Below are 24,681 nucleotides of genomic sequence, written 5' to 3'. Positions count from 1 at the left end.
ATAAACCATGTTGCCTCGTAAATTGATGTTCTGATGAAAGGTCAAATTTTAAGTTATTTGGAAAACAAGAAATGAAGATACTATTCACTGCAAATTATGCATGAAAACCTCTCTATGTTTGTTTGATTGAACTAGTAAGACACAAACTTTAATTTAGAACCAGTTTGAGCATGTGAGCATTCAGATGTTGGATTTGCTATCAGATCCATCAAGTCATGTTCTGTGTGGCTGCTGTAAAATAAGAACTTTAGTGTGTTTCTCACTCACATTTCTATGTTGCAACACTTCAGTCACACATCTGGTGACATCTGTCATCTCTCTAGTTAGGCAGTAGCAAGTATAGAAATAAAAATGACAGTGTCTAGCTGGTGACCCATTCCAAAATCCACACAGTGGAAGGAGAGAACTGACTCCCACAATGACCTCCACGTGTGCCCTGTGGCATGTGTGACTCTATCCCAACACAGAAAAGTAAACAAATGTTAAAAATTACTTAAAACACAAACATAATGAAAAAGCCACAATGTTTATGAATAATCCAACAACCTGTGTCAAAGCACCTTAAATGAATTAAGGTATCCTACAAAGCTATTTTATCCTACCGTCCTGTTAAAAACAACCACACTTCCATTTTATTTTTGTCTGCATTCAGACATGTTACCAAATGACAAAAGTAGTTATGAAGCCACTTCTGTGTTGACTTGTCTTGGAACAACTCGCCAAGCCTAGAGGTCTTAAAGTGCTTAAAGTGACTGTTACATGTGACTGATGCTTGGCCATTTCCATTTTCACTCATGTAAATTATCTAAGGCTCCTTCAGCCTCTTCTGGGGCCAAGTCACTGCCATCTTGTTGGCATAACGTTGAAAAGCATGCTGAGCTGAATGACAACATGCTTCCAGGTTGCTTTAATATAATCAGCCCAGATAATATGTGGGATAAGAAGTTTCTGTGGAGTCACCTTGGATTTAACTAGGCTCAACCCCTCCCTATATTCCTCATTTCCATAGCTTCCAATGTTCCATTTTTTACTCAGAATCTGGTCCCAAACTGGCAAAGCCACTTGCCCGTCCTCCCCATATCACCCTGGAATATCAACCCCAATTCTTCACCGTGGTTAGTACTGATTTTGTGTGAAGTAACTGTGTTTTAAGGAAACCATCCTTTGAGATATTAGCAGCATTACTGGCAGAAGTATCTTTGAGTTGAAGCTTGAGAGACAGAATGGGAGTCACTAACCTCAGCAGCTGTCCTTGATGTCCTATTGAACAAGGGCAATTCCAGGAGCATCAACATCTCCCAAGGTCACTGTGGGGACAGAGTGGAGCAAGACAGAAACAGCACCTCACCCTTATCATGTCCAAATGCAGACAAAGCACAGACACAACCCAAGCCACAAAATACCAAACACTTTTGATAAACAAGAGAAATGTCTTTGCCAATCATGGCTCTAGCAACGCTTAACTGTACCTACCTGTTTTCTACAGTATTTCATCTAGAGAATGAGCTCCTACTCACTGGGAACCCCTTACCACGGCAAATGCTGTCATCAAGGTTAATGCATATCCTATGATCCCCAGGGTACCTCTCAGTGCAATGGTCCACTGTCTCTGTGTTGTATTTTTTCCTGCTCACAGTAGTAGGTCAAAAACACAACAGATCAACCACCAGCCAATTCCTCATGGTCAGGGAGTGGAGGAGACTAATAAGCTCAATTACTGAAGCTCAACAAGAAAGTCCCTGAAGAAATTGCTGCCATTAAGGTACTCACCAAAATTCTGCTATAAACAAACTCTTCTTTGAGCCTGTTTTTCAACAGGCCCTTGTGGCCAAAGACCCAGGTCCTTTTCCCTCAGAACTGCTTTCGTGATGCATAGAGATGAGGCTATGGCCCATTTGCTCTTCATTTACTGGAGCAGAGGAATGTTTTCAAGGAGCATGATGAGCAGAGGAACCTTCACCTGGGCCAAGGCAAGCTGGTGGCCAATAATCCTAGATACTCAGAAAGCCACACACAGAACCTCTGCTGGACTGGAGGGCTTGCCATGGCCTTCACTTCAGCTCTTGCTTTTCTCAGTTTGTATGTCATTCCCAGATGCTTATCGACTGATCATTATTTCCTAACCAAAGAACATTCAACGGTCTAGATTTTACTCAGGAAAAAAAATTAAAGGATGCTATCCAGTGGTAGAGAGCTTACCTAGAACACACAAGGCCCAAATGCCACAGGAAGCAAGGCAGGACTGGGGAGGTGGGCATGGCTCAGTCAATAAAGTGCTGTCTTGTAAACGTACAGACCTGAATTCAGTCCCCAGGTCAAAACATTACAGATTTTTACAATTGTGTGTGTGCACTTGTCATCCCAGTGCTGGGGGTGGGGTGAGAGACAAGAGTAGCCCTGGAGATTACTTGTCAGTCTAGCATCATTAGGAAGCACCAGGCCAATGAGATATTCTCTAAAAGAAGTAGATGACCTTCCTAGGAACACCACCGGTTCTTCTCTGAGTTCTATATGCTCACTTGTGTGCCTACACACACGTACATGAACACACATGCCAAATAGATTTAAAGAAAGAGAGAGAAAGAAGAGGGGAAGGGAGGAAGGAAGGAAAGACAGCAGGAGAAACTTAAGTTACCTGCTGTGCAAAATAATATGAAACAATAATCAGCTCCATCGTGCATCTCAATTACTTTTTTAAATAATTTCATATTAGAGTATACAACTTTCAGTATTTTGAGGGATGCTGGCCTTTCATCATTAATAGCATTCTGTCATCTCACTTCTTTTAGAAGCTTAGCAGACTTCCTTTCTGAAAGGGTTACTCCAATAAGCACCCATTAAGCAAACAATAGTAACACAACATTTTGTCAACTATACATTGCATAGTGTCCAGACAGTTTTGTGTCTGTTATTTTGAATCCTCACAAGATGCTCATGCTCATGTACAAGTATCCTGTTTTCACGGATGAGCACTGATGTGTGCTCCAAATGTAAAAGGAGGCACTGAGATTCACACCTGCCTTCAGCAGACTAGATACATTGAGGGTGTGTGTGCACATCCTCTCCACCGTGTAATAAATATGTTTCTAAGAGCAATCCTTTTTAAGTGAAATGGCTTTCGACACTCAATAATTCAGTGTTCAAGTGCATGCACACACATACATTTTCAAAACTTGCCACTAATTGCTGTATTTTAGCTGGAAAAAAGAAAATCTACTGAGAAAAATGAAACCTAAAAAAAAAAAAACAGCAAATGTTGTACTTGTTATACGGAGGGTTTTAGTGCCTCCGTGTCCTGTAACACTTTGAGATGGCTTCAGTCCTGTGGATTTACTATCCTCTTGGAGAGCTATAAAATTTCCTTAAGATGCATTTCCCACCCTCTTAGCAATCCCTAGGATGCTGCTTACTGTGCAGCACAGGGGCTTTGGAGAAAAACTAGGGGAATCTTCAAATGATAGTGTGAGTTACAGCAGCTCCGTACCCCCCACCTCAATCAGCTAATACTCTATGAAAACACCTGCAGTGATGGGAAATTCAGAATTCTCAGGTACTTAAGCTTCTGACCTCACATCTTCCCCACAACCATTTGCCTTTTATCAGACATCACTGTGTTCACGCTATTATTAAAAACTGTCCTGTGTGGGCACGCTCGTTTCTAAGGAATTACATGACTACATGACACCATACAACAAATGCACCACTCTCTTGTTGGCTGTGTCTTTTCAATATCAGACATTTCCAATTATTTAGACGTTTGCTAGGAGACATTCATTATACCACAGAGCCATAGTTTTGAAACACCATGCAAATCCATCAGGAGAGAAATAAGAAATAATCATTTATCTAGAACTATTATTTCTGTAATCTGCTCTTTAAAAATCTAAAGACATCAAAGCAGTAAAAAACATTTCTGTGGGAATCAGATGGGATACCCCGCCCATATCTGTGCTCCAGGACATGAAGCGATCTTAGGACTGATCTGGGAGGCATCTCTTTTAGAGGTGGGGCTCAAGAGCCCTAGGAGGCAACAGTACAGCAGGAGATGGGCAGTAAAGAAGTGCGGGCTTTGGGTGGGGCTGCCTAGTTTGCAACGCCCCCCCCCCACAAAACTGGTGTCATTTCCATGAAAATCAAGGATGCGGGGATGTATGAGATTAAGAAATCCTACACACTGCTTTGTGTGCCCAGCCCCTCCCCCCAGCCCATAATATCTTTAGCTGTTTATCTTAACCTTTGAAAGAGCGATCACGCTAATGTCAGAGAAGACTGCAGAAGGTTTGAGAAAGCAAAGAAACAGCATGTCCGGGAATGCTACTGCTCCGTTCACCAGCCTTTTCTCCAAAGGAACACACCAAGGGTGGGACCAAAAAAGCATTCCCTGTCTAGCCATCTCAAGAGCCGAGACCGCTGGCCCAAAAATCTGCCCTGTGCTTCCAAAGCCACCTTGCTATACGTCCTGACTCTTAAACTCAGTCGCTCAAAGAAAATAATAATAATAATAATAATAATAATAATAATAATAATAATAATAATAAACGACTTGTAGCCAGCAAACACCCAAAGCATACATAGGAGATGGCAAGCCTCAGTAACCTGCCGAACACACCTTATCGGTGCTCACTTGTCCGTGCTCCAATCAGGGTTCATAATGAACCCTAGGCTTCATTCCCAATCCCCAGAAAGCAGACTATTGCACCTGCCTCTTCCCCCAAGCGAGGCTCGGCACTCCTACTGTCTAGAGTTAGTTACTCCTAAGCCCCCACGACTTCCCCAGCCTTGCAGTGGCATGCGCGCACGCACACACACACACACACACACACACACACACACACACACACACACACACACTTATGTACAGACGTTCTGGAGCCTCCAATGCACCTTCTTGGGTCTTTTTCTTCTCTGACTACTCCCGTTGAACTTCTCGCCACTGTCGCTTTTCTGAGCTGCATCTTCGTTCATCATTTTGAACAGTTTGGAAAGAAAATAGCTGTGCCATCAACCCAAGCCGCGGGAACAGACCACTGGCGAGCAAGCACTTGCAGGAGGCTGGCGAGAGCAGGAGGAGGGGTGGGGAAGGGGCGCGCTCTAGGAGGGCGAGGACGGTGACGTTGCCATGGTAGCAGCTGCCACAACTGTTTATCTGACTGCATTGTTAAATCGGATTCAACCAATTACCGTCAGGGGGACAGGCTACAATAAAGAATGCTGTGAAAAAAGAATGCCCAGGACAGGAGCAATTTGGGGAACCCTGCTGCTTGCCTTTCGACACACCCATTACAGGATTGGTGCCTGCTACGCATAAAACCTGCACTTCATTTTCTTCCTCCGGGTACTTCAGTGGGACAGACACAAAGCACACAGAGGAAATGATGACACTTGCTTGTCTGGACCCGAAGAGGTGCATTGTAGCCGGCCCAGATGAGGATGCAGAGGCTATTAATATCCTAAAGTAATTATAAGAAAGTTACATTTTTTTACTATGCTAATCACTTGATTCAAGGCTATGTCTTTAAAACTCTGCTTGAGGACGGTTTCTATCTTATGGTTTGCAAATAGCTTCAACAGCCATTAGCAACCTGACCACTCCCTCCTGGGCCTCCTGGCAAGGCAAGCTCTGCCTGCACCTGTAACACCACTGCTGAACCCATTTACCACCCGACAGCCCAGAGATAAAGGTCAGGGAGGGAGGGAAGGAGGGAAAGAGGGAGGGAGGGAGGGAGCCTTCCTTAACAGCAATTAATAAAGGTCTGTTAAATATGTAAGACAGACAACATGTCATGGAGGTAAAACATTTCATACCTATTAGATTTTCTGAGCACAGTTCTCCTGACTGGTGAATAAAACGTAAGCTCTAATCTCAGGGACCTTTCTATCTGTTTTTTCTAGAACCATTCATGGTAGGACTATGTCATTTGCTTGTATAACATGAATCCTAATTTCATCTATTGGATCAAGGTGATTATGTCTATATTTAATGTTAAGCTGCGGGGTGCAAGCAGAGCCAGATATATTTTGTACAAGCACATATGCTAACTACTCATTCTTATTCCTAGAAAACTCACAGCATATCGTGCAGAACACTTAAGTGTAAAACCAGTGAGAATTAAAACAGGGAGATAATGTACGGAAGTAGGCTGTGAAGACTGAAAGCCCCTTAGGAATCCCATTATTGCTGCGAAAGTGATGTTTTCAACTCAGAAACGGCTGGTTTCTTACGTGGAAATGAAGTCTCCTGCCCACAAACACCTCAACCAAAAATTCATATTCTTTTCTCACTGCTCTTCATTCTGCCTCACTGTCCCGAGATGCTTGCCACATCCCACATAGAGTTAGCCACATCTTGCTACCCTCCCTCCCTTGCTTCTTCTGTTCCTGCAAATCCATCTCACAAATACTATGCCACAGCGACACCAGGGTCCCACAGACTGGGCAAACGCTCTGAGCTTCCTTTGTTCTGATACAAAACTCTTTAAGAATATCTTTAAGAACCTTCCAGAAGTCACTTCTACTGTTTTCAGAGTCCACACCAAAATTTCCACAATGTCTCCTGTGGGTCTACCATCCTTTGTTTCATCTGTCCTTATTCCCTCCTCTTCTCTGGGGGAATTCCCTTACTTGACTTTTCTTGGGAGCAACCTCGACTTAGATACCTGAACTGTGACTCAATAAATAGGTATTGAATGTCTACCATGTGGCAAAAACTAAGAACCAGGGAGACTCCATCTGGTCCCCCAGGGACATAGGAGTGATCAAAACGGAAAACACGTTTGTTACTAGACTGCTCGTATTCTAACAGGGAAATTAGTTGAGAAACAAAACACTAATTGTAAGTGCTATGTGGAGAAAGTAGGACAGAGAGTGATGAGAGACCCATGTTGCTTTATATAAGGTACCTGGGCACCATCCCCGGAAATCTGAATGAAGGGATCAAGCCAAGCAACTCTCTGAAAGGAAAATGTTACAGCCAAGAACAGCCATGGAGAGGTCCTCAGAAAAAGAAGAAAGACTACTATAGTAGCTAGACCTACCAGAGACACATTATGACTAGTCTTCATTCTTAGAAATCAGAATCAGCTTTTTAATCAATAGAGTTCATATCTATATAAACTGGAAACAAACGCACTGCTTATTAGAGTAGTTTATGAACTGGTAACTTCTAATAGAGTTTGACCAGCCTCTTGTAACAGTGCCTTCCATATAGGCACTGAGCAATTTTAAATACACAGGTTCGGTCTTCTACCTTAGATAATCAGAAAAAAATGCCAGTGTTTGCTCTAATCCTTTTCTGGTATTAAATGTCTGAGACTAGATAATTCATAAATAATACAAATATATACCTTACAGTTCTAGAGACTAGGAAATCCAAGATCGTGGCACCCACGTTTGGCCTGGAGCGGGTCCAGTATCTCCTTCCAAGACAGTACCTAAATGACATTTGCTATGGATGCATGATGGAAGGAGCAGAGGGGCAAAGGAGAAGGCCCACCTAGTACCCTTTTGAATGGTTCCCCAATCCCATTCACAGCTCTGTCCTTGAGATCCAGTCACCTGCTGAAGAATTTCCTCCCCCAAGACCACCATATGGAGAAGATGTTTCAACATGAATTTTGGAGACAACACAGAAATCCAATGCATAACAGTATTGTTATAGAAATAATAGACAAATAGAACATCTTAAACATACTTGTTTTTCGATAATACAATGCCAGCTCCCAATAGAGGTAAATATCTTTAACCTATAATAAATATTTCACCCAGAAGAGGATGTCCAAATGTCAAGTGAGTAGTTGTTCTTTCACCTGCTGGAGTTTTCAATATGTGCCTCTCATCCAGAAATTTTCGTTTCTATCCTAACAATGTATAGTGAGCATGTAGTCCAGACAGACTCTAAACTCCTTGAAGGCAGCATTTATATATACTTGGACATGCCATGTGAACCTGACACAGTGTGCAGTATCTGGTACAGGCCAAGGGACTGTTTTTAAATACAATAAAGCAATAAATTCAATAATGAGCCACACATGGTGGTACATGCTTGTAGTACCAGTGGGTGGAAGGCTGAAGCATAAAGATCAATCCAATATCAAGGCCAGCCTGGGCTATAGAGTAAGGTGTGCCTGGAAGAATGAAACTGGGAGTATGGGGTATAGTCCTGAAATCACGGCAGTTGGGAGGTGGAGGCAGAAGGATCAGGAATTAAAGGCCAAACAGTGAGTTCAAGACAAGTCTGAGTTACAAGAGGAAAGGGTGGGGGAGGCAGGCAGGCAGGCAGGCAGGGAGGAAGGAAGGAAAGAAGGAAGAAAGCAAAGAAGGAAGGAAGAAAGGGAGGGAGGGAGGGAGGGAGGGAGGGAGGGAGGGAGGGAGGGAGGGAGGGAGGGAGGGAGGGAGGAAGGAAGGAAGAAAGGAAAGCGGACTTGGGGAAGGACATTTTCAATATTTACCAAGAGTTTCAGTTTACAGCAGGGCATATGTTTTCAAATCTTAGATTTTTCCTTTTCTTTTATGTTCATGTTATCTAGAAGCTGTAAATTTTTTCAAATAAAATTCTTAAGTATATTTTAAAATTGGGACTGTTGGATTCAGGATAGCAATGGTGATAACACCTTAAATCTGCAACACAGTTTGTAATACACAAATTCCTTGTTTTCTTTAGGGATGGAAGCCCCATGAGCCCAGAACTCTCTACTCTTCCTTTACTGCACCCAAGCATCCACAGCCATGCACACAATAAGTATTTAGTGTTTTTAATGAGCCTCTCATAACCACAAAGGGAGAAAATTCATTTTAATTCCAATATGAATAAGAAAACCAGTTTGGCTGATTTGCCCAAGGTAACAAAGTTAATACAATCTAGAGATTTCGTTCCTCTGGTTGAAATCCACTATTATTTTACTAAATCATGACTACTTTCAGTGAAAATGAGCCTCTTTACACAATGAAGTAAGACAGCCAAAGACTAAGACGGAAAATGCCAAGAGCAGAAACAGTCACATGTCAGCAACCCACATAGAGAAAAGTGGGGGGGGGTCTTGATTGGTTTTATGCCACGTACTTTAAAGGCATAGAGATTTATAGGTGGTTATATTAATTTTCATATGCCTGCTCTAATTTATTAAACCATTAGAGCTAACAGTATTTTAAAAATCTAACTCAAACTTTTTTTTAAACCATAAGACTATGTGAGTGGAGTAAAGTTCTTTGGAGAATAAGCAATTATACCTTAGAGACAGATCACCTTCCAAAGTTCATCCATGAGTCAGAGCTGTCTGATGTTACAAATGCATTTCCCTAGAAGCAATGTTTAAAAGGTTCAGTTCTGTAAAATTCTCAAAATGCTTTGCCCCCAAGGCTGCAAACCTTAACAACTTGGCAGAAATTGAACAGGAATTCCCCGGTCCATTTTTTCTTCTGGAGGTGCATGCAGGTACACCACTGCTATGAATGAAGCTGTCCATCTTCATTCGTGTGGATGTGGCTGCACTTGGAAGCTGGGTCTGCACAGATCCAGCCACTCTTAGATGAGGTTGTGATGGTTTAGAGTAAGCCCTAACCTGCAATGGTCATGTCCTGTGCCAAGAGAGAACTGCACAGAGACATATGCGTAAGGAGGCATGTGAGGACAGAGACAGAAACTGGAGTGACTCCGCTGCAAGGAAAGAATGCCAAGAAATGCCAGCAGCCACTGGAGCTCAGGGGGAGGTGGAGAGGCATCCTTTGGAGCTTCAGAAGGGACATGACCTGACTACTGTCCCACACCCCCACCAAGGTCTCATGCAGCTCAGAAATGCCTCAAATTCTATTTGGAAGAAAACAGTAATTTGAACTACCTGCTGGTCCTCTTGCCTCTACCTCTTAAGTGCTAGGATTATCAATATGGGCCACCACACCCAACTTTGTCTTGTACTGGGGATCAAACTCAGAGCTTTGTACATGCTAGGCAAGCGCTCTAGCAACTAAGCTACATCCTTATCCCCCACCCCTTCTGGGTGCCTCCTTGACTTTGGACTACAGTTTTCATAACTGTGAAGATAGTAGTTATAATGTTTTACTATTCTGTGCCGGACAAGGATGTTTTGCTATGGCCACCCTACAAAGAACTGCAACCACAGTCTCCCATTTCCGTGAGGTTGGTTACGGTTATGAGACTTAATTCTACCCTGTATGATATGCGTAGACTTGTGTGTCACCTTCAGGGCTTACTAGCATAGTCCACCCATAATGATGTTCTGCTCTCGTTACACGTATGCTGGCTGAGCGCAGAGGAAGATCTCACCCATGACGTAGAAGAACCACAGACTGCAAAAGGCCCAGACAGATCTCTGTTAGTGTGTGGAGCCAATTCTCTTTCTTCTACTAATATCACAGGGCATGGAAAACTATTTCTCCAGTGTGTTAGTCACGGAAATTGTGATACTGCTTTCACAGCATCTAGTCAGTGGTGGCCAACCGTATCTGTTCACTTTAGAATGTTACATGAGTGATATTCTCAGTACATCAAAGTTCTGAGCCGTGAGAAATGGACCTTATTTCCTGGACTGAAGGCACTGGTCTGATTAGGTGAGGAATTGAAGGGGGGAGGTCAGCAGAGACAGAGAGGAATAGCACTTATAAAAGCTATGAGGAAGGTGTGCCTCATAGGTTTATGCCATCATGTTCTCAGGTCAACTCCTGTCTATTGTCCTTTTCCTCCTGGTCCTTTTCTTTTTTTTTTTTTTTTTTTTTTTTTTTGGTTTTTCGAGACAGGGTTTCCCTGTGGCTTTGGAGGCTGTCCTGGAACTCCCTCCTGGTCCTTTTCATGGACATGTTCTTCGCATTTTTTCCTGATGCTGGAAGGCCCTGAGCCAATCATTTTTGACCTCCTCCTGACCTACAAAGAATACAAACTTAGAATGCTTGCCTGCAATGGTTTAACTTGATTGTCAGTTTGATGGGTGTGTGTGTCTGTCTGTCTGAAAGGGGGGAGAATATGGGTATGTGTACAATGTCTCAGTGTGAGAATACTGAGGTGGCCACATGTGAGTATGCAAAGGCCAGAGAAATGTGTTGTGTATCTTCCTCTATTTCTGCCTTATTGTCTTGAGAAGGGACCTCTCACTGAACTGGAGGCTCATCACTTAGGCTAGCCTGGCTGAACAGTGAAAGCTCAGGATTTGCCCCTCAGCACTGAGGTGACAGGCACACATGGTCCTATATGCCCCAGGTGCTGGGGATTTGAACTCAGGTCCTCACGCTTGCAGAGCAAACACTCAATCACTAATCCACACCCCAAGCCCCTGACATGATTTAGAATTAACCTATAGAACACATTCCATGAGGTAGACTCACCCTAAATGTGAGTGGCACCATCTGTGCTGTAGAATCCTGAACTAGGTAAAAAGAAGACACGGGATAAACACCACAGTCATCTCTTTCAGATTCTTGACTGGTGGACAATATGAGCAACTGCCCATCATCCCTGTGGCCACAGCTATAGCTATCCTCAAGCATGGCATCCTCCCCGCTCAACCTGTGAACTCTTTGCTCCTTAGCTTGCTTCTCTCCAGTATTTTCCCATAAGAGAAGCCACTAATTTTACCTGTCTTGTAAACAAAGCATGCCTTTTTTGAGGCACTCTCAAATTTTTTGATTTTATGTTTTTGTTTGTTTGCTTGTTTTGTTTTTTTTGTTTTTGTTTTGTCCAAAGGGGAAACAAAGCATGTCTTTTTGAAGCACTTTAAGGTATTTTGATTTCATGGGTTTTTTTTGTTTTGTTTCTTCCAAAGGAGAAACAAAATGAAAAGTAGAAACAAAGGGAAACTTCTCAAAATTCACCACAACAAAGGCTCTGTGTTTGTAGCCCTTCCATCTCCCAGGGCTGCCCATGTCCAGGGTTTTTTCCTGAATTGCCTGCTGCTCTCACTTCATGCTGTTGTGCACTGTTCCTCTTTGAGAGATGATCTGAAGACTCTGGACAGTATTACATCTAACGCTAGGCTCCTGGACCAGGCAGGAGAGCTCCCGTGCTTCACTGGTTCTTAGTAGTTTCACTATCAACACCAATGTGAAATAATGGTTCCTCTCTCTCCTTTGAGCTTTTCCTGCCTCTCACCTGTGCCTGCCCTTTACATCCCTCGCTTATTATTTATTCTACAGTTACTGGTCACTGTGTGAAGGATATCAAATGCTGACATCCACATGTTGGGACCTTGGCATGAATTAAGCCAAATTTCCCCAGAAGAACTCCTATTCTAAACACAAGAATCATCAGAGAACTGTGAGTGGCTCTCTTTGTAACGTGTAGAAGCACAAAACAGGGGTACCCAACCCAGACTGAGCAAAATGGGAAAGCTGAGAGGAAGCGCCTTAGAAATGGAGAATGTCTGAATCAAAAGCTTTGACATATCTGCACGAAGAACGACGTTCGAGATGAGAGTTGGGAAGAGTGACCTTCTCGGATGTGCAATGTGGGTGTGCGCCCTCTAACAACGGAATCCTAGGCCTTAAGACATCACCATGTGTGACTATGAATCAACTGTCACCTTCACGTGTAGTTCTCTGTGCCACCACGCCTGGCCCATGCAGTTTTCTCTTCTGCCTGAATGTTGGTGATCTTCAAACTTCAAACATTGAAATCCTAAGTGTGGTGGGATCTGGGGCCTTTGGAGATGCATATTAGTGAGGGTTCTAAAAAGAGGTAAAAGCCAATAGAATTTCTTAAAATGGAAAAAGATTTAATGTGGGAATCAGCTTACTTATGGAGGCCAAGATGTCCCACAAGAAACATCTCCTACAAGCTGGAGAACCAAGCAAGTTAGTGGTTTAGTCCAAGGTTGAAGGCATCAGAGAGAACCTGGAATACTGAGAAGATGGAGGAGAAAGAGGCAAAAGTCCCAAGTGAAAAGAGAGATCCTACCCTCCATGCGTTTTTTTATTCCATCCGGATTCTGACAGATTGGATGCAACCTTGATCAGATGATGACTTCAGTCACTAGCGAGAGAGGTCTTTTCCCAACTACTGGGTTAGATGTTAATCCCTTCTGCAAACTACCTGGATACTCTTCAACATCAAGTCAGCACATAAATTACTGCAGAACAGGCCTGAAGGTGGAGCCCTCATGAGCTTAGTGGCCTTTTAAGAACTCACAGGGGAGGGCCACTTTCACTCTTGTTTAGTTGTCGGATTCAGTGAGAAACCAATCAGGAAGCATGGCTGCATCAAGACTCCAGAGCCACTGATGCCCATCTTTCAGGACTATGATGAACAAATTATCCTGTCTGTGACATTTCTTTTTGACAGCATCAAACTAACACACACTACGTGATACCTTAGAGTGTACAACTTGTGAGCCATGTGTCAATGCGGCCCTGGTAGCTTGTGGAGATTGGAAAGATGAGGAACTTTAAGAAACACAGACTCAAAAGAGAGAGTGGGCCTTAAAGTTTACCCCTGGCCCAGAATTATGCTCTGATTTTTGATCCCCAGATGTGAGGAAGTTATAATGTCAGCCTGTGGCTGCTTCTACTACCATGCCCTCCCTAACATGGTGACCTTTGAACCTGGAACCACAATAAACTGTTTTCTCCCTTAAGTTACCTCTTAACAGGTATTTGTTCACAGGAACAAGGAAAGCGACTAAAACAGCCAGAAAAGCAGCATGCATGTAACGCTTTAATTGTCTGCACGGATGCAACTTTCAGAAGAGTGTTCCGTACAGGAAGCTACTGGGTGAGAGCTGAGCAGAAGGGTGTGAAAAGCTGTGTCCGAGTCTATACAGTGTCCTGGGAAAGATGATGCCATGGAGTGGATAGGGGCATTCATTAGTCTGTCACCATTAAAGGTGTCATAGTCACAGTTCAGAAAGAAGTGAGAAGCAGCAGGGACAGGCGAGAGGAGCCTTCAAGTGGATATCTTTGAAATCCATTTCATTCAGGAAAGGAGAGAACAGGATTCAGAAACATTTGATACTCCCTAGATACCAAAACCAGTGAGAAATAGAAAAAAAATCCAAGATTCATGCTACAGCCTAGGGAACCTGACTGTGGGAATCTTCTTATGGATAAACGTTAAAAAGCCTGAGTCAAACTTTATCTATGGTTATTTGAGATCAAGAAACCCTTAATTCTTACTTAAGTGAGTACAGCGAAGGCGCTTCCCTTAGACAAAGGAACATAAATCGTTGCTTCTGATACACTTACAGAGTATGTCCTATCCTGATGGGAGCAAGCTCAGAAATTGGTTCACTGAGTGGATTTTTTGTTGTTGTTTTTCTAGACAGAGTCTCACTAAGAAACTGAGGCTGCCCTCAAACCTTTGATCTTCCTAACCACAGTGTATCCAGTTCTGGGAGGACAGCTGTGAGTCACCAAACCCAGAAAGATGGCATTAAAGCAGTGTCAACAGCAGGCAGTTAGAAGCTTGTTTTCATGTTATTCTGGTCAGACTTAAGATTTACCAAACAGGTATTTATTTGGCTTCAAATTTGACCTTTTTAAGCTAAAAAGAAAGCCTTTGGAGCCCAGGCTGTATAATCTGAACCTTTTGCCTCACCTCCAAATCCATAATTACTGAAATCAGTACTAGTCTCCTTTTATGTAAACATTAGCCACAATATTTTAGATCAAATGTAGACTTTCACAGAATAGCAGAATGTGGATGAGCTCTCTGTGTGCATTTTCCTGGCTAGGTCAGTTTTTTAGGACATACTGTTACCTGCTTGCTGCTCCACTGTATCTTCAGTCTCTGGTGATACGAGTTCTTGAAAATAGATGTTCTAATTGGGTTCCCCTGTAGCTGCTAAGGAGTGGGACACTGAAGCAGGTTGTGCCCTTGACAGACATTATTCCAGGGCGACTTCACTATCCCTGTAAATATTTGTAACCGCAAACGAGTTTCACTATATGATGAAAACCTTTTTCTTCTAACCTATAAAAGAGAGTAACTGTGTCCTTTGATTAAAACCGAGCATACAAATAACTCATAGTCTCCACATTTGATTCCTATATAAATATAAATCATATTTTAAAAGATGTGTGAGAACACAAGCCATCATGACATAAAAAGGAAAGGAGACCATCAGATCCAATACCCACCTCATTTTCAACATACAGTAAACTAGAATCCATGAGGTTAGGTTATCTATTCAAGGTTACACGTTACAAGCTTTCTCATTCTGAATCCAGTGTCCATGTCTTCTAGGAGGTGTCATTCTATTAAAGTGAACTTTGGGTTCTTCAACTGCAGGGAACACATAGGCCCTTCAAATGCTCATATGTTCCCAGGGTGAGAAGAAAAGTTATATAAATCACTAAGCCCCAGGTAGAAATGTTTAAGTCTTACATTCACTTTTAAGCAAAAGGCCAACAAGCTATTATTTTGAACTTTAGAAATATAGAGTATAAGGCTAGGGATGTAGCTCAGTTGGAAGCATGCTTGCCTAGCATACACAAATTGATTCTGAGTATGCATGATTATGCCCACCTGTAATCCCAGCCCTCCAAAAGCTGAGACAGAAGTATCAAACATTGAAGATTATGCTCATCTACACAGTGAGTTGTAGGCCAGCCTGAACTACAAGAATCCCTTTCTCAAACATAAATAGATGATAGATAGATAGATAAATGCAAAATAAAAATTAAAAATAAGAAAACAGAAACAAAGAGCTAATAGGATAACTTCCACCCATAGAGCTGCAAAACGCTGAAAGATAAGGTAAGAGATTTATGACATGTGATCAGAGTAAAAGAGGCAAAAGAGAATTAATACAGAGATAGGCTAATGTTATTACATTATTACCCTTTCCCAGGAAGAATACTGGAGAATCCATGGGAAACATTACAGCTTCGGTCTTTAAGCAAAAAGTTTGAAAAAAAAACACAATGGGTAGTAAAGAGAATTCATTTTACAGTTTTACCACTCTGAATAAAAAACTAACTGCCTTAGTGAGTGTTTCTGTTGCTGTGAAGAGACACTGTGACCACAGCAACTCTTATGAAGGAAAACATTTCATTGGGACTGACTTATAGGTTCAGAGGTTTAATACATTATAATCATGGGGGGGAGGACATGGCAGCACACAGTCAGGCATGGTGTTGGAGAAGGAGCTGAGCATACTACATCCTGACCCACAGGCAGCAGGAAGAGAGAGTAGGCTACTGGGCCCGGCTTGAGCTTCTGAAACCTCAAATCCCACCCCCAGTGACTTCCTCTAATAAGGGCACACCTACTCCAACAAGGCCACACCTCCTAATCCTTTCAAATAATGCTACTCCCTATGAGACTAGATGGGGGCTCATTCGAAGGACCAACACTAAGGATGAGCCACTACTCTCCCTCCCCTTTAAGATTTGTTCAAAAAGAAAAGTTAGTTTACTATCTAACTTCTACCTCCTATCAGTCCAAACTGGATGCTAATCCATGTATCCACTACTGTCCCAAACTATTTCATAACCTTCCTGGCCTTATCAGTGCTTTCATTTGTGGGTCAGGGACTCAGTCAGGATCTGCTGTCTGGTTCATTCTGATTCATGTTATGCATGCTGGACCCACCTCTATAGTGGATCCTTGTTAACTCTCTGGCTCCCCAATACTCTTTGCTCTTCCCTACATGTCAATGTGTTCCTTGGAGCTTCTCCAGATGGCCTGAGCATCTCTCTGTTTAGTGATCCCAAGGCAGTTGCATTCCTCCATGGCAGCTGGCTTCCAAGAGGTAGACAATGGAAACTGCCATGTCATTAAAGGCTCTGCTATGTGTTATTGGTCAAATGGTGCACTCAAGTTCAAGGGGTGAAGAAACAGGGTGACTCTGTGGGTGGTGTGGTGGAAAGGCAATTAGAATAGGGACCATCATAGATGTTTCCTTTGGATTGACAAATGGGAAGCAGAGAGAAATTCACAAGACTCAGGAAGTTCATGAGGTTTTTGAAGCTCAGGAGGCCCTTTCTCCAGGTATGTAAGTAGCAAATGAGAAAGAACTGTCATGGGTGGAGCTGTCAGAAAGCTGATCAGGGAACTCTAAGATGCAGCTTTTCTGAGTTGCCAGCCATGTTGGTGTGGGCCATTTCATGATGGGGCTGCCTTGGAGTCACGTATGTTCTAGTGTTTAGCCTCTTCCCTATGTGCCTGCAGGCAACCCCAGTAATCTCAGTAGCTCAGCAAACTATACTTGGGAAGGCTTATTTCTTTAATCTTTTGCTGGACCTCTATGTGGAGTGAACAGAAATTTGTTCAGCTCTCCCCACAAAAGCATAACCCTCCCCTCAAAAAATTCTCTCCTTAATGGAACATTTCAAAGACTGCAGGTTTCTCCACATTTCTACAGTAACACGCTAAACTGTCCTTTGTACTTTTCTGTAGCTAAGAGGAAACTATGATTTCCCTTCACATTCTGCATGCCATGTAACTGTAAAAATAAAAAATAAAATAAAATAGAGCCGAGAATGGCTCAGTGGTTAAGAGCACGTGTTGCTCTTGCAGAGGACCCAGGTTTGGTTCTCAGCACCCATATCAAACAGCTCACAGCCCAAGGGATCCAATACCCTCTGTCACAGCCCAAGGATCCAATACCCTCTGGCAGTCATGGACACGTGCACACATTGAAGCACATACAGGCAAGCAGGTATTCACACATACATATACACATTAGTAAAGTAAATAAAATATTTTTTACATATTGTGAGGGGAAAATAATGGTCCATTTTCAAAACTACCAAGACCAACTTAGGTCCAGCTACAGATGAACAAGAAATACTGGTTTCTGCTGCCAGGTTGGTCATTTTCTACCTTTTTTTTTTTTTTTTTTTTTTTGCTCCTGCTAAAATGTCCCTAAATCTATGAAACTATATTGCAAAGTAGGAGAAAATGTGACTCACAAAGAGATTAAAGTGACTAAAAGACCAGTTCTCTACTATCAGCCAGAACCTAATAGGGCTGCCATTGCTCTTAATTTCCTGAAGTTTCTTCCACCGGAAAACCAGTGTTGGAAGACATAGGACACGGAAGAATTTCAATCTCCTCAAGGTCACCAAATAAAGCTAAATAGTGAAGCAACACAGTGATGCTGACGGTAGTTTAGACCTAGGAAATGAATTTGTCAGCTGAACAGATGCTGTGGGGTTAATCAGTGTGGACAGAAATAGCAGCGAGGTTTGATTTGACCACTCCTCCCTCTATCTCATTCCTACGGCTCACATCCAGGGAGACAGCCTTTTTTTCTGCCTTAGACACACATCTGATGGATTCCTTCTCCTCTCTGCTACTCCATCTCTTTCCTCTAGATTCAAACCACTAGGCACAGCTTGCTGGGCCTTAGACACACATCTGATGGATTCCTTCTCCTCTCTGCTACTCCATCTCTTTCCTCTAGATTCAAACCACTAGACCCAGCAAGCTGTGCCTTTAAGTTCTGTGCTCCTCTATGGAAAGCTGTGCGTTTGCTCCTCAGGAACCCACGTTTGAGTCCCTGCTATTCTCAGAATAAATTTCAAATGCCTGCAGCAAGTGCTCAAAAGCGTCTATGCGTCCATGCATTCTACTCAAAGCTGTCTCCAAGGGAAGATGGGAAGACGGTATAAATCAAAATACAGTGCATGACTACATTTTTGTTAAGAGAGAAAAAAAAGACACAAGAGCTTCTAGGAGAAGTGTCACATACTAATTTGGTAGGCCAAAGATAAAAATTCCTATTCTGTTTTTTGTTTTTTGTTTTTTCTCTCTCCCTACAATGTACCCTCCTCGGGTTTTACAACTGACTTGATTCTTTGGGAGTATCAAGTGAATATTTTTCATTTTTGGTGTCTAACTGTATTTACTATTCCTGGGCACGGAACATGTGGCAGAGACTATGTGGAGGTCAAAGGACAGCTTTGGAGAGTCACTTCTCTTCTCCCGCTGTGTATCTGAGGAATCAAACTTAGGGCATGTAGTGTTCGCGGCAGGTGCTCTTGCCCACTAACCCTCAGGTGGAATTTTCTACAATGACAAACTTTAGTAAATGCCTTTTCCTAAGCCCCTCATTCCTCCAATTCCTGTCTGTGTTGATCACACAAGTCAGTAGCTACTTAGTATGCATCCGCCTTTTCCTCCCTTGCAGAATAATCCAGGACAACTCATTTTCCTGGAAGACACTAACGAAAATCTGCAGCATTGATAAGCAGTTTTGTTTTCTTCAGTCATAAGGAGATCTTCACAAAATTATAGGCAGATGCAGAGATCCACAGCTAAGCAGTAGGCCAAACTTCGGGAGTCCAGTTGTAGAGAGAGAAGAGGGATAATATGAGCAAAGGGGTCAGGACCATGCTGGGGAACCCACAGAAACAGCTGATCTGAGCAAGTGGGAGTTCACTGACTCTAGACTGGCAGCTGGGGAACCTGCATAAAACCTAACTAGGCCCCTGGATGTGGATGACAGTTGGGGGGCCTGGGCAGTTTATGGAACCAGGATTTATCACTAATGCACAAACTGGCTTTTTGGGGCCCATTCCCTATGGAGGGGTACCTTGCTCAGCCTGGATGGGGGAGGAGAGAGACTTGGCCTTGGTCCTGCCCCAAATGATGTGACAGACTGATGACTCCCCATGGGAGGGGTGGGGAGCTGGTGGGGGGAGTGGAAGGAAGGAAAGAAGAAGGAACTTGGATTAGTGTGTAAAATAATAATAATAATAAAGATCAAACCAATGACTTCCTGTATGCCATGAAAGCATTCCACCCCTGAGCTACACCCTAACTCTGATTACTGTCTTTACTATTTTGAGTTAAAGCTACTGCTGTTTTTTGTTATTGTTGCTTGTTTTGGTTTTGTTTCCCCCTCCACTAACTTACAGCATCTACACTGGTAGGAAAGTCTGGTTTTCTTTTTTTTCTAGTAGATGTCAGCCTAACTTAGAACGAAGAATGAGTTCTGAAAGCTTGAAATGTTTAGTCTGTGAGATATCTGACATTAGTTCTTGGATAGTCCACAAAAAAATCTTTGTATCTCTCCACATGGTTCTCTCTTTTTTTTTTTGTGGTTTTTACAAGACAGGGTTTCTCTGTATTGTTTTGGAGGCTATCGGTCCAGCCCGGCCTCAAACTCACAGAGATCCGCCTTCCTCTGCCTCCCGAGTGCTGGGATTAAAGGCGTGCGCCACCACCGCCCGGCTCTCCACATGGTTCTTAGATATGTTGCTAACATTTTAAATATTTATGTAAGAACATGAATTTCATAATCCAGAGGACATGCCAAAACAACTTCTCTAATATGCCATCTTACTGCAGAACTGGGCTAAAGAAGAGAAGGATATCACTGGGCAAAATGAATCAAGTAATACTCTCATTTTCTACATGTGCTCAGAAACCGGTCAATATGCCTTCAGCAAACACCATCGTGAAGTGCTAAGAGCCAGGTTCTGTCCTGCATCCTAGAGATACAAAGTTAATTAAGATCCAATGCAATTCAAGGACTTATAGAAGGAGATTCTCTCTTCTCATTGAGAAATTTCCATTCCTACGTTCACTCTACCCTGTGAAAGTTAAAACCATCGCTGGGAAGCTCCTTTTAATTGACTAGTCCTTTATCGTCAATATTTTCTCACTAACAATTCTGGCCAAATGGCATATAATGTGTTGACCAGTTGAATAGATTGCAGACAAATCAGAATTATTTGTTTGATTGGGAAAATCCATCTAGTTAAACCTTTAAGAGGTGCAAACAGCAGCAGATTCCTCGTCTTGGTTGGTCTAAGGAATATTTAAGACTTAAGAAGCTTTTGCCTAGTTTTCCTCTGTCTTTTCCCATAATCATCTTCCTCAAATTTAACCCACACTCAGGGTTTTTCTATTCTGACACAGAAGCCAAGTCTTCTATTTATTTGAGTTGGAGCACTTTCCCTCTTATTTTTTTTTAGTTGTCCCCAGCAAACTGCTCATTCCATTCTGTTAGCTAGTTTGGCATAGCTACAGTCACATGAAAATTAAGTGAAGAGAACAAAAAGAGAAGAGGACTGCTCCAGATCCATTTGCTGGAACCACAGTCCCAGCAGACACTGCAGGTTCATCCAGCAATCCAAGGAGCACTGTCAAGGGTGGTGGTGATGACGCTCTTCCTGTCACTCAGAACCCCATGCATCCCTGGAGCAGTGGCGAGACAAGACAGAAGAGACAATCAGGCTGATGACAGCTGGTGGCTGTCAATATTAAGCTAGTAACAAACAGGTGATGAAAGATTCTCTCAACTCTCTGAGAAACCACCCTCTAAGAACAAGACATCCATCAATTAGATTTTCAGCATTCCCAGTTTCATTGCAGGATGAGATTCTTCACAATGTTCACAAGGAGTCCTAATGGAAGGAGCTTGAAGCTGAACACAAAAGCGTCTTTCTCAAACTGTCAGCCATTATTATGAGAGAGAGAACACTCACCTCTTCAAAACCACGACGAGGCACGTGCTAATAACACAGTTGGCATTTGGTGGGTAAAGGAGGAACTTTGTTGTAAGTTCTACACCGTGGAGAGTTCCTTTTTCTTGTTATGCCACTAGAGCTCCTGAGCGCAGGATTTTCTCCATAAAAGCACGCAACAATGCCTTTCCTGAGTGGACCACTAACTTAATCCATGACCATGGCCAAATAACTTTGCCCAATCTTAGTGCTTTCTTTCTAAAAAGAAACACTTTAAACTCTACCTGTGATTTCCAAGGTTCTTGCCCCAGCATATGCTCAGCCATGCACAGCACGTACTTCCTCACACAATCCAGGGTTGGATGAAATCCTGTAACACTAAAGGCTTCATGGCATTCCTTGAGTCCCTGTTCAACAAGATCTGTTTTTTAAATGATTTGTCTTAAAAAGCTGAGTTGTGGTGTCATATGCCTTTAATCCCACCACTTGAGAGGTAGAAGCAGAAAGATAGGTCTCTGTGAGGTCAAGGCCAACCTGGTCTACATAGTGAGTTCCAGGACAGCCAGGGCTCTTACACAAAGAAGTTCTATCCTGAAAAGTCAAAATAAACAAACAAAAATTTGTCTTACATTTTGTGGGGGGGGAACTTGTGGGGCTGCTCACAGAGACCAGAGGCATTAACTCCCTCAGAACTGGAGTTACATAGGTGTGTGAAACATCTGACAAGGACACTGGGAACTGAACTCAGATCTTTCGCAAGAGCAGTCTGAGCTCTTATCCACTGAGCCACATTGTGATCCTGGGAACATCCCTATGCTGTCCATGTGACTAGAAGTTATTTTATAGCATACCAAATGTCAAGCAGACCTCCAAATTTCAAGTCCTCTGATGAACCTCAAGAATTTTTTTTAAAAAAGATACTAACATATATTTTCAGGAGACAACTGTCTATATGAAATTTAGTTCTGAGAATGCCACACCAGCTGAAGAACACAGTGAGCCATTTGTTTAGAACATAAAACAAATAAGACTCATTTGAGAAAGGTATTTCCCTTTTCCCTAAAAGAATTTTAAATCTTCCATTGGTAATACTGACCTTGCAAAATAAAGGGAGCTATTGTTGAGCAATAGTTCCTAGACATGTTACAGCCTAGCTGAAAATTTTTGGGTTTACACAAATACTCTACAGACTGATTCCAGAGCCCAATACCATTAGCACTGCACTGGGAAATCTAAGAGTCTACACTGTGGGCATGGAATTCCTTCAGACTAACACTTAAGTGAATAAAAGTGAGAATGAGGACTATACAAAAGGACTCAAGAGACAATGAGGATTGATATTTCATTACTCTGGAATCCACTTTAAACCACCCCACTGGGAAAACCAGAATTCAATTTCCCAATGAGGAAGCAAACTGGTACTGCATTAGGTTGACACTTGACATTCACAGAACATCTTTATTGAGACTATTGACCTTAACTCTCACCATAGCCCTCTGTGAGAAGGCATCCATTGCTCTCTCTCTCTCTCACCATAGCCCTCTTTGAGAAGTCCTCCATGCATCCATGGTGCTCTAGCTCTCTCTCTCTCTCTCTCTCTCTCTCTCTCTCTCTCTCTCTCTCTCTCTCTCTCTCTCTCTCCATAACCCTCTGTAAGAAGTCATCTGTGGCTCTCTCTCTCACACACACTATAGCCCTCTGTGAGACGTCATCAATTGCTCTCTCTCTCTCTCTCACACCATAGCCCTCTGTGAGAAGTCATCATGGCGGTGATCTTGTTCTCTCTCTCTCTCTCTCTCTCTCTCTCTCTCTCTCTCTCTCTCTCTCTCTCTCTCTCTCTCTCTCTCTCTCTCTCTCTCTCTCCCTCTGTAAGAAGTCATCTTTGGCTCTCGTCCTGCAGAGAACTAAGCAGTGTAAGCCTAAGTGAGTAGCCGGGGACTACACCCACATTTTCCACTCTAGTACACAGCGTTGAGTGTTTTGTATTTAACCCATACCCTTGATTTTTCATACACCTTGTCCTCATGGCTAGACCAAATCTATCTAGCAATACCTTTTCTACATGTAGAAACAATTCAAAATGCCTAAAAGGAAGTACTTCAAAACATTTAACCCGTTTTCTCACTAAAAAATTGACATGATTCACACAGTGTGCGTAGCTGGAGTGCGCTAGGCAGAACTATTCAATGGAGTCCTTCCAACGCTTTCATCCATGGTGGTCAGCACTGACATCTCTGCTACAGATTCCAGGATGCTTTGGTTTCGGGACGTCTTAGAAATATTAACTACAACTTGAGACCTGCTCCCTACATGTCTTTGTAACTACCTCAACACACACTTGGCTTATCTTGAAAAAAAAGACAAATATTTTCTCTTAGAGAAGAAAAGGAAGGAAAGAGACAAGCACACAAAAGGGTATGCAGCTTGCAGAGCCCTGAATTTGCTGCTAAGACCCACTGCTTATTCATCCTGTGTTTCACATTTACTAAGTGCGAGCACAGGGTTGCTCCAGTGGGATTTCCCCTACGCTCCTGTAATGAGAGGTTTCCCCTAGCTGCCTCCTGCTCAAAGCTGCAGCTGCAGTTACATCTGTCCGGTCCTGATAACAAAAGAACAAAGGAACAGACCCCCATCTCCTTAAGGTTTCATCAGGGATAATACTGTCATCAAATGTAACCAGAATTTAAAGCGGAAATAGTATGGGAGAGTGGAAGATGAAATAATATCTTTATTTTTAATTACATTTTCGTGACCAAGTAAGCCTCAATGTAAGTATCTGCTGTCCCTTAGGATGAAGTTTAAAGTCAAATCATCCCAGCTAACCAATAGGCAAGAAATCAGCCCATCTGCCCATTATTCTGTGACAGTCCCCAAGGCATCATCTCTCCCCCAAGGCAAGATGATCTGAAGTCAGAAAAAGACAAATATCTCCAAAAGAGAGGAGCTTCAGAGAAACTTTGAGTCATTTAATGAACTAACTATAAAATTAATTCCTTCTACTGCATCTCTTACCGAAGTCTCATAAACAATAATGTCATATAGCTCCTGTTTGCATTTACTGCAAATTAAATTTCAAAGCCTTTTTGAACAGTTTTGAATTGTAGTCACACAGCCAACAACTAAGTATTTTTCAAGCAAATGAATCTCTCAGGTCATAAGGAGAAACTAAGAGTGTCTCCACCCAGCTTTCTATTATTGTCCTTGGTTCTTCTAATATTTCTCACACTTGAAGTCCACAAAAAAAAAACCACTTTGCCTTTGTCTGTATAGAAAAGGTCAAGCCCATCTCATTAAGAAATATCTTTCTGCATTTAAAAACAGTTA

At 42.5% G+C, this 24,681-nt stretch overlaps 1 protein-coding gene across 16 annotated transcripts in view; it reads right to left on the bottom strand.

The window, feature by feature from the left end:
• Ank2 (ankyrin 2) overlaps positions 1–24,681 on the bottom strand; it is a 557,097-nt gene that overhangs the window by 280,354 nt on the left and 252,062 nt on the right. For 8 of the 16 annotated variants that reach the window (XM_040751861.1, XM_040751863.1, XM_040751871.1 and 5 more), the window contains exon 1: positions 4,885–5,068. The exons of 2 other annotated variants lie outside the window; for them this stretch is intronic. In XM_040751861.1, the coding sequence (XP_040607795.1) occupies positions 4,885–4,968 (84 nt within the window). In that variant the 5' untranslated portion in view covers positions 4,969–5,068. Of the gene's footprint in view, positions 1–4,884; positions 5,079–24,681 lie in introns of those variants that run through there. 6 more of the 16 variants (XM_040751855.1, XM_040751854.1, XM_040751864.1 and 3 more) reach the window with 3 other exon arrangements.

Source organism: Mesocricetus auratus, unplaced genomic scaffold (genome assembly GCF_017639785.1).
Source record: "Mesocricetus auratus isolate SY011 unplaced genomic scaffold, BCM_Maur_2.0 Super-Scaffold_100009, whole genome shotgun sequence".
Classification (NCBI taxonomy): Eukaryota; Metazoa; Chordata; class Mammalia; order Rodentia; family Cricetidae; genus Mesocricetus; species Mesocricetus auratus.
The sequence above is the reverse complement of the archived record's forward strand: the minus strand, read 5'-3'. Positions and strand labels throughout refer to the sequence as shown.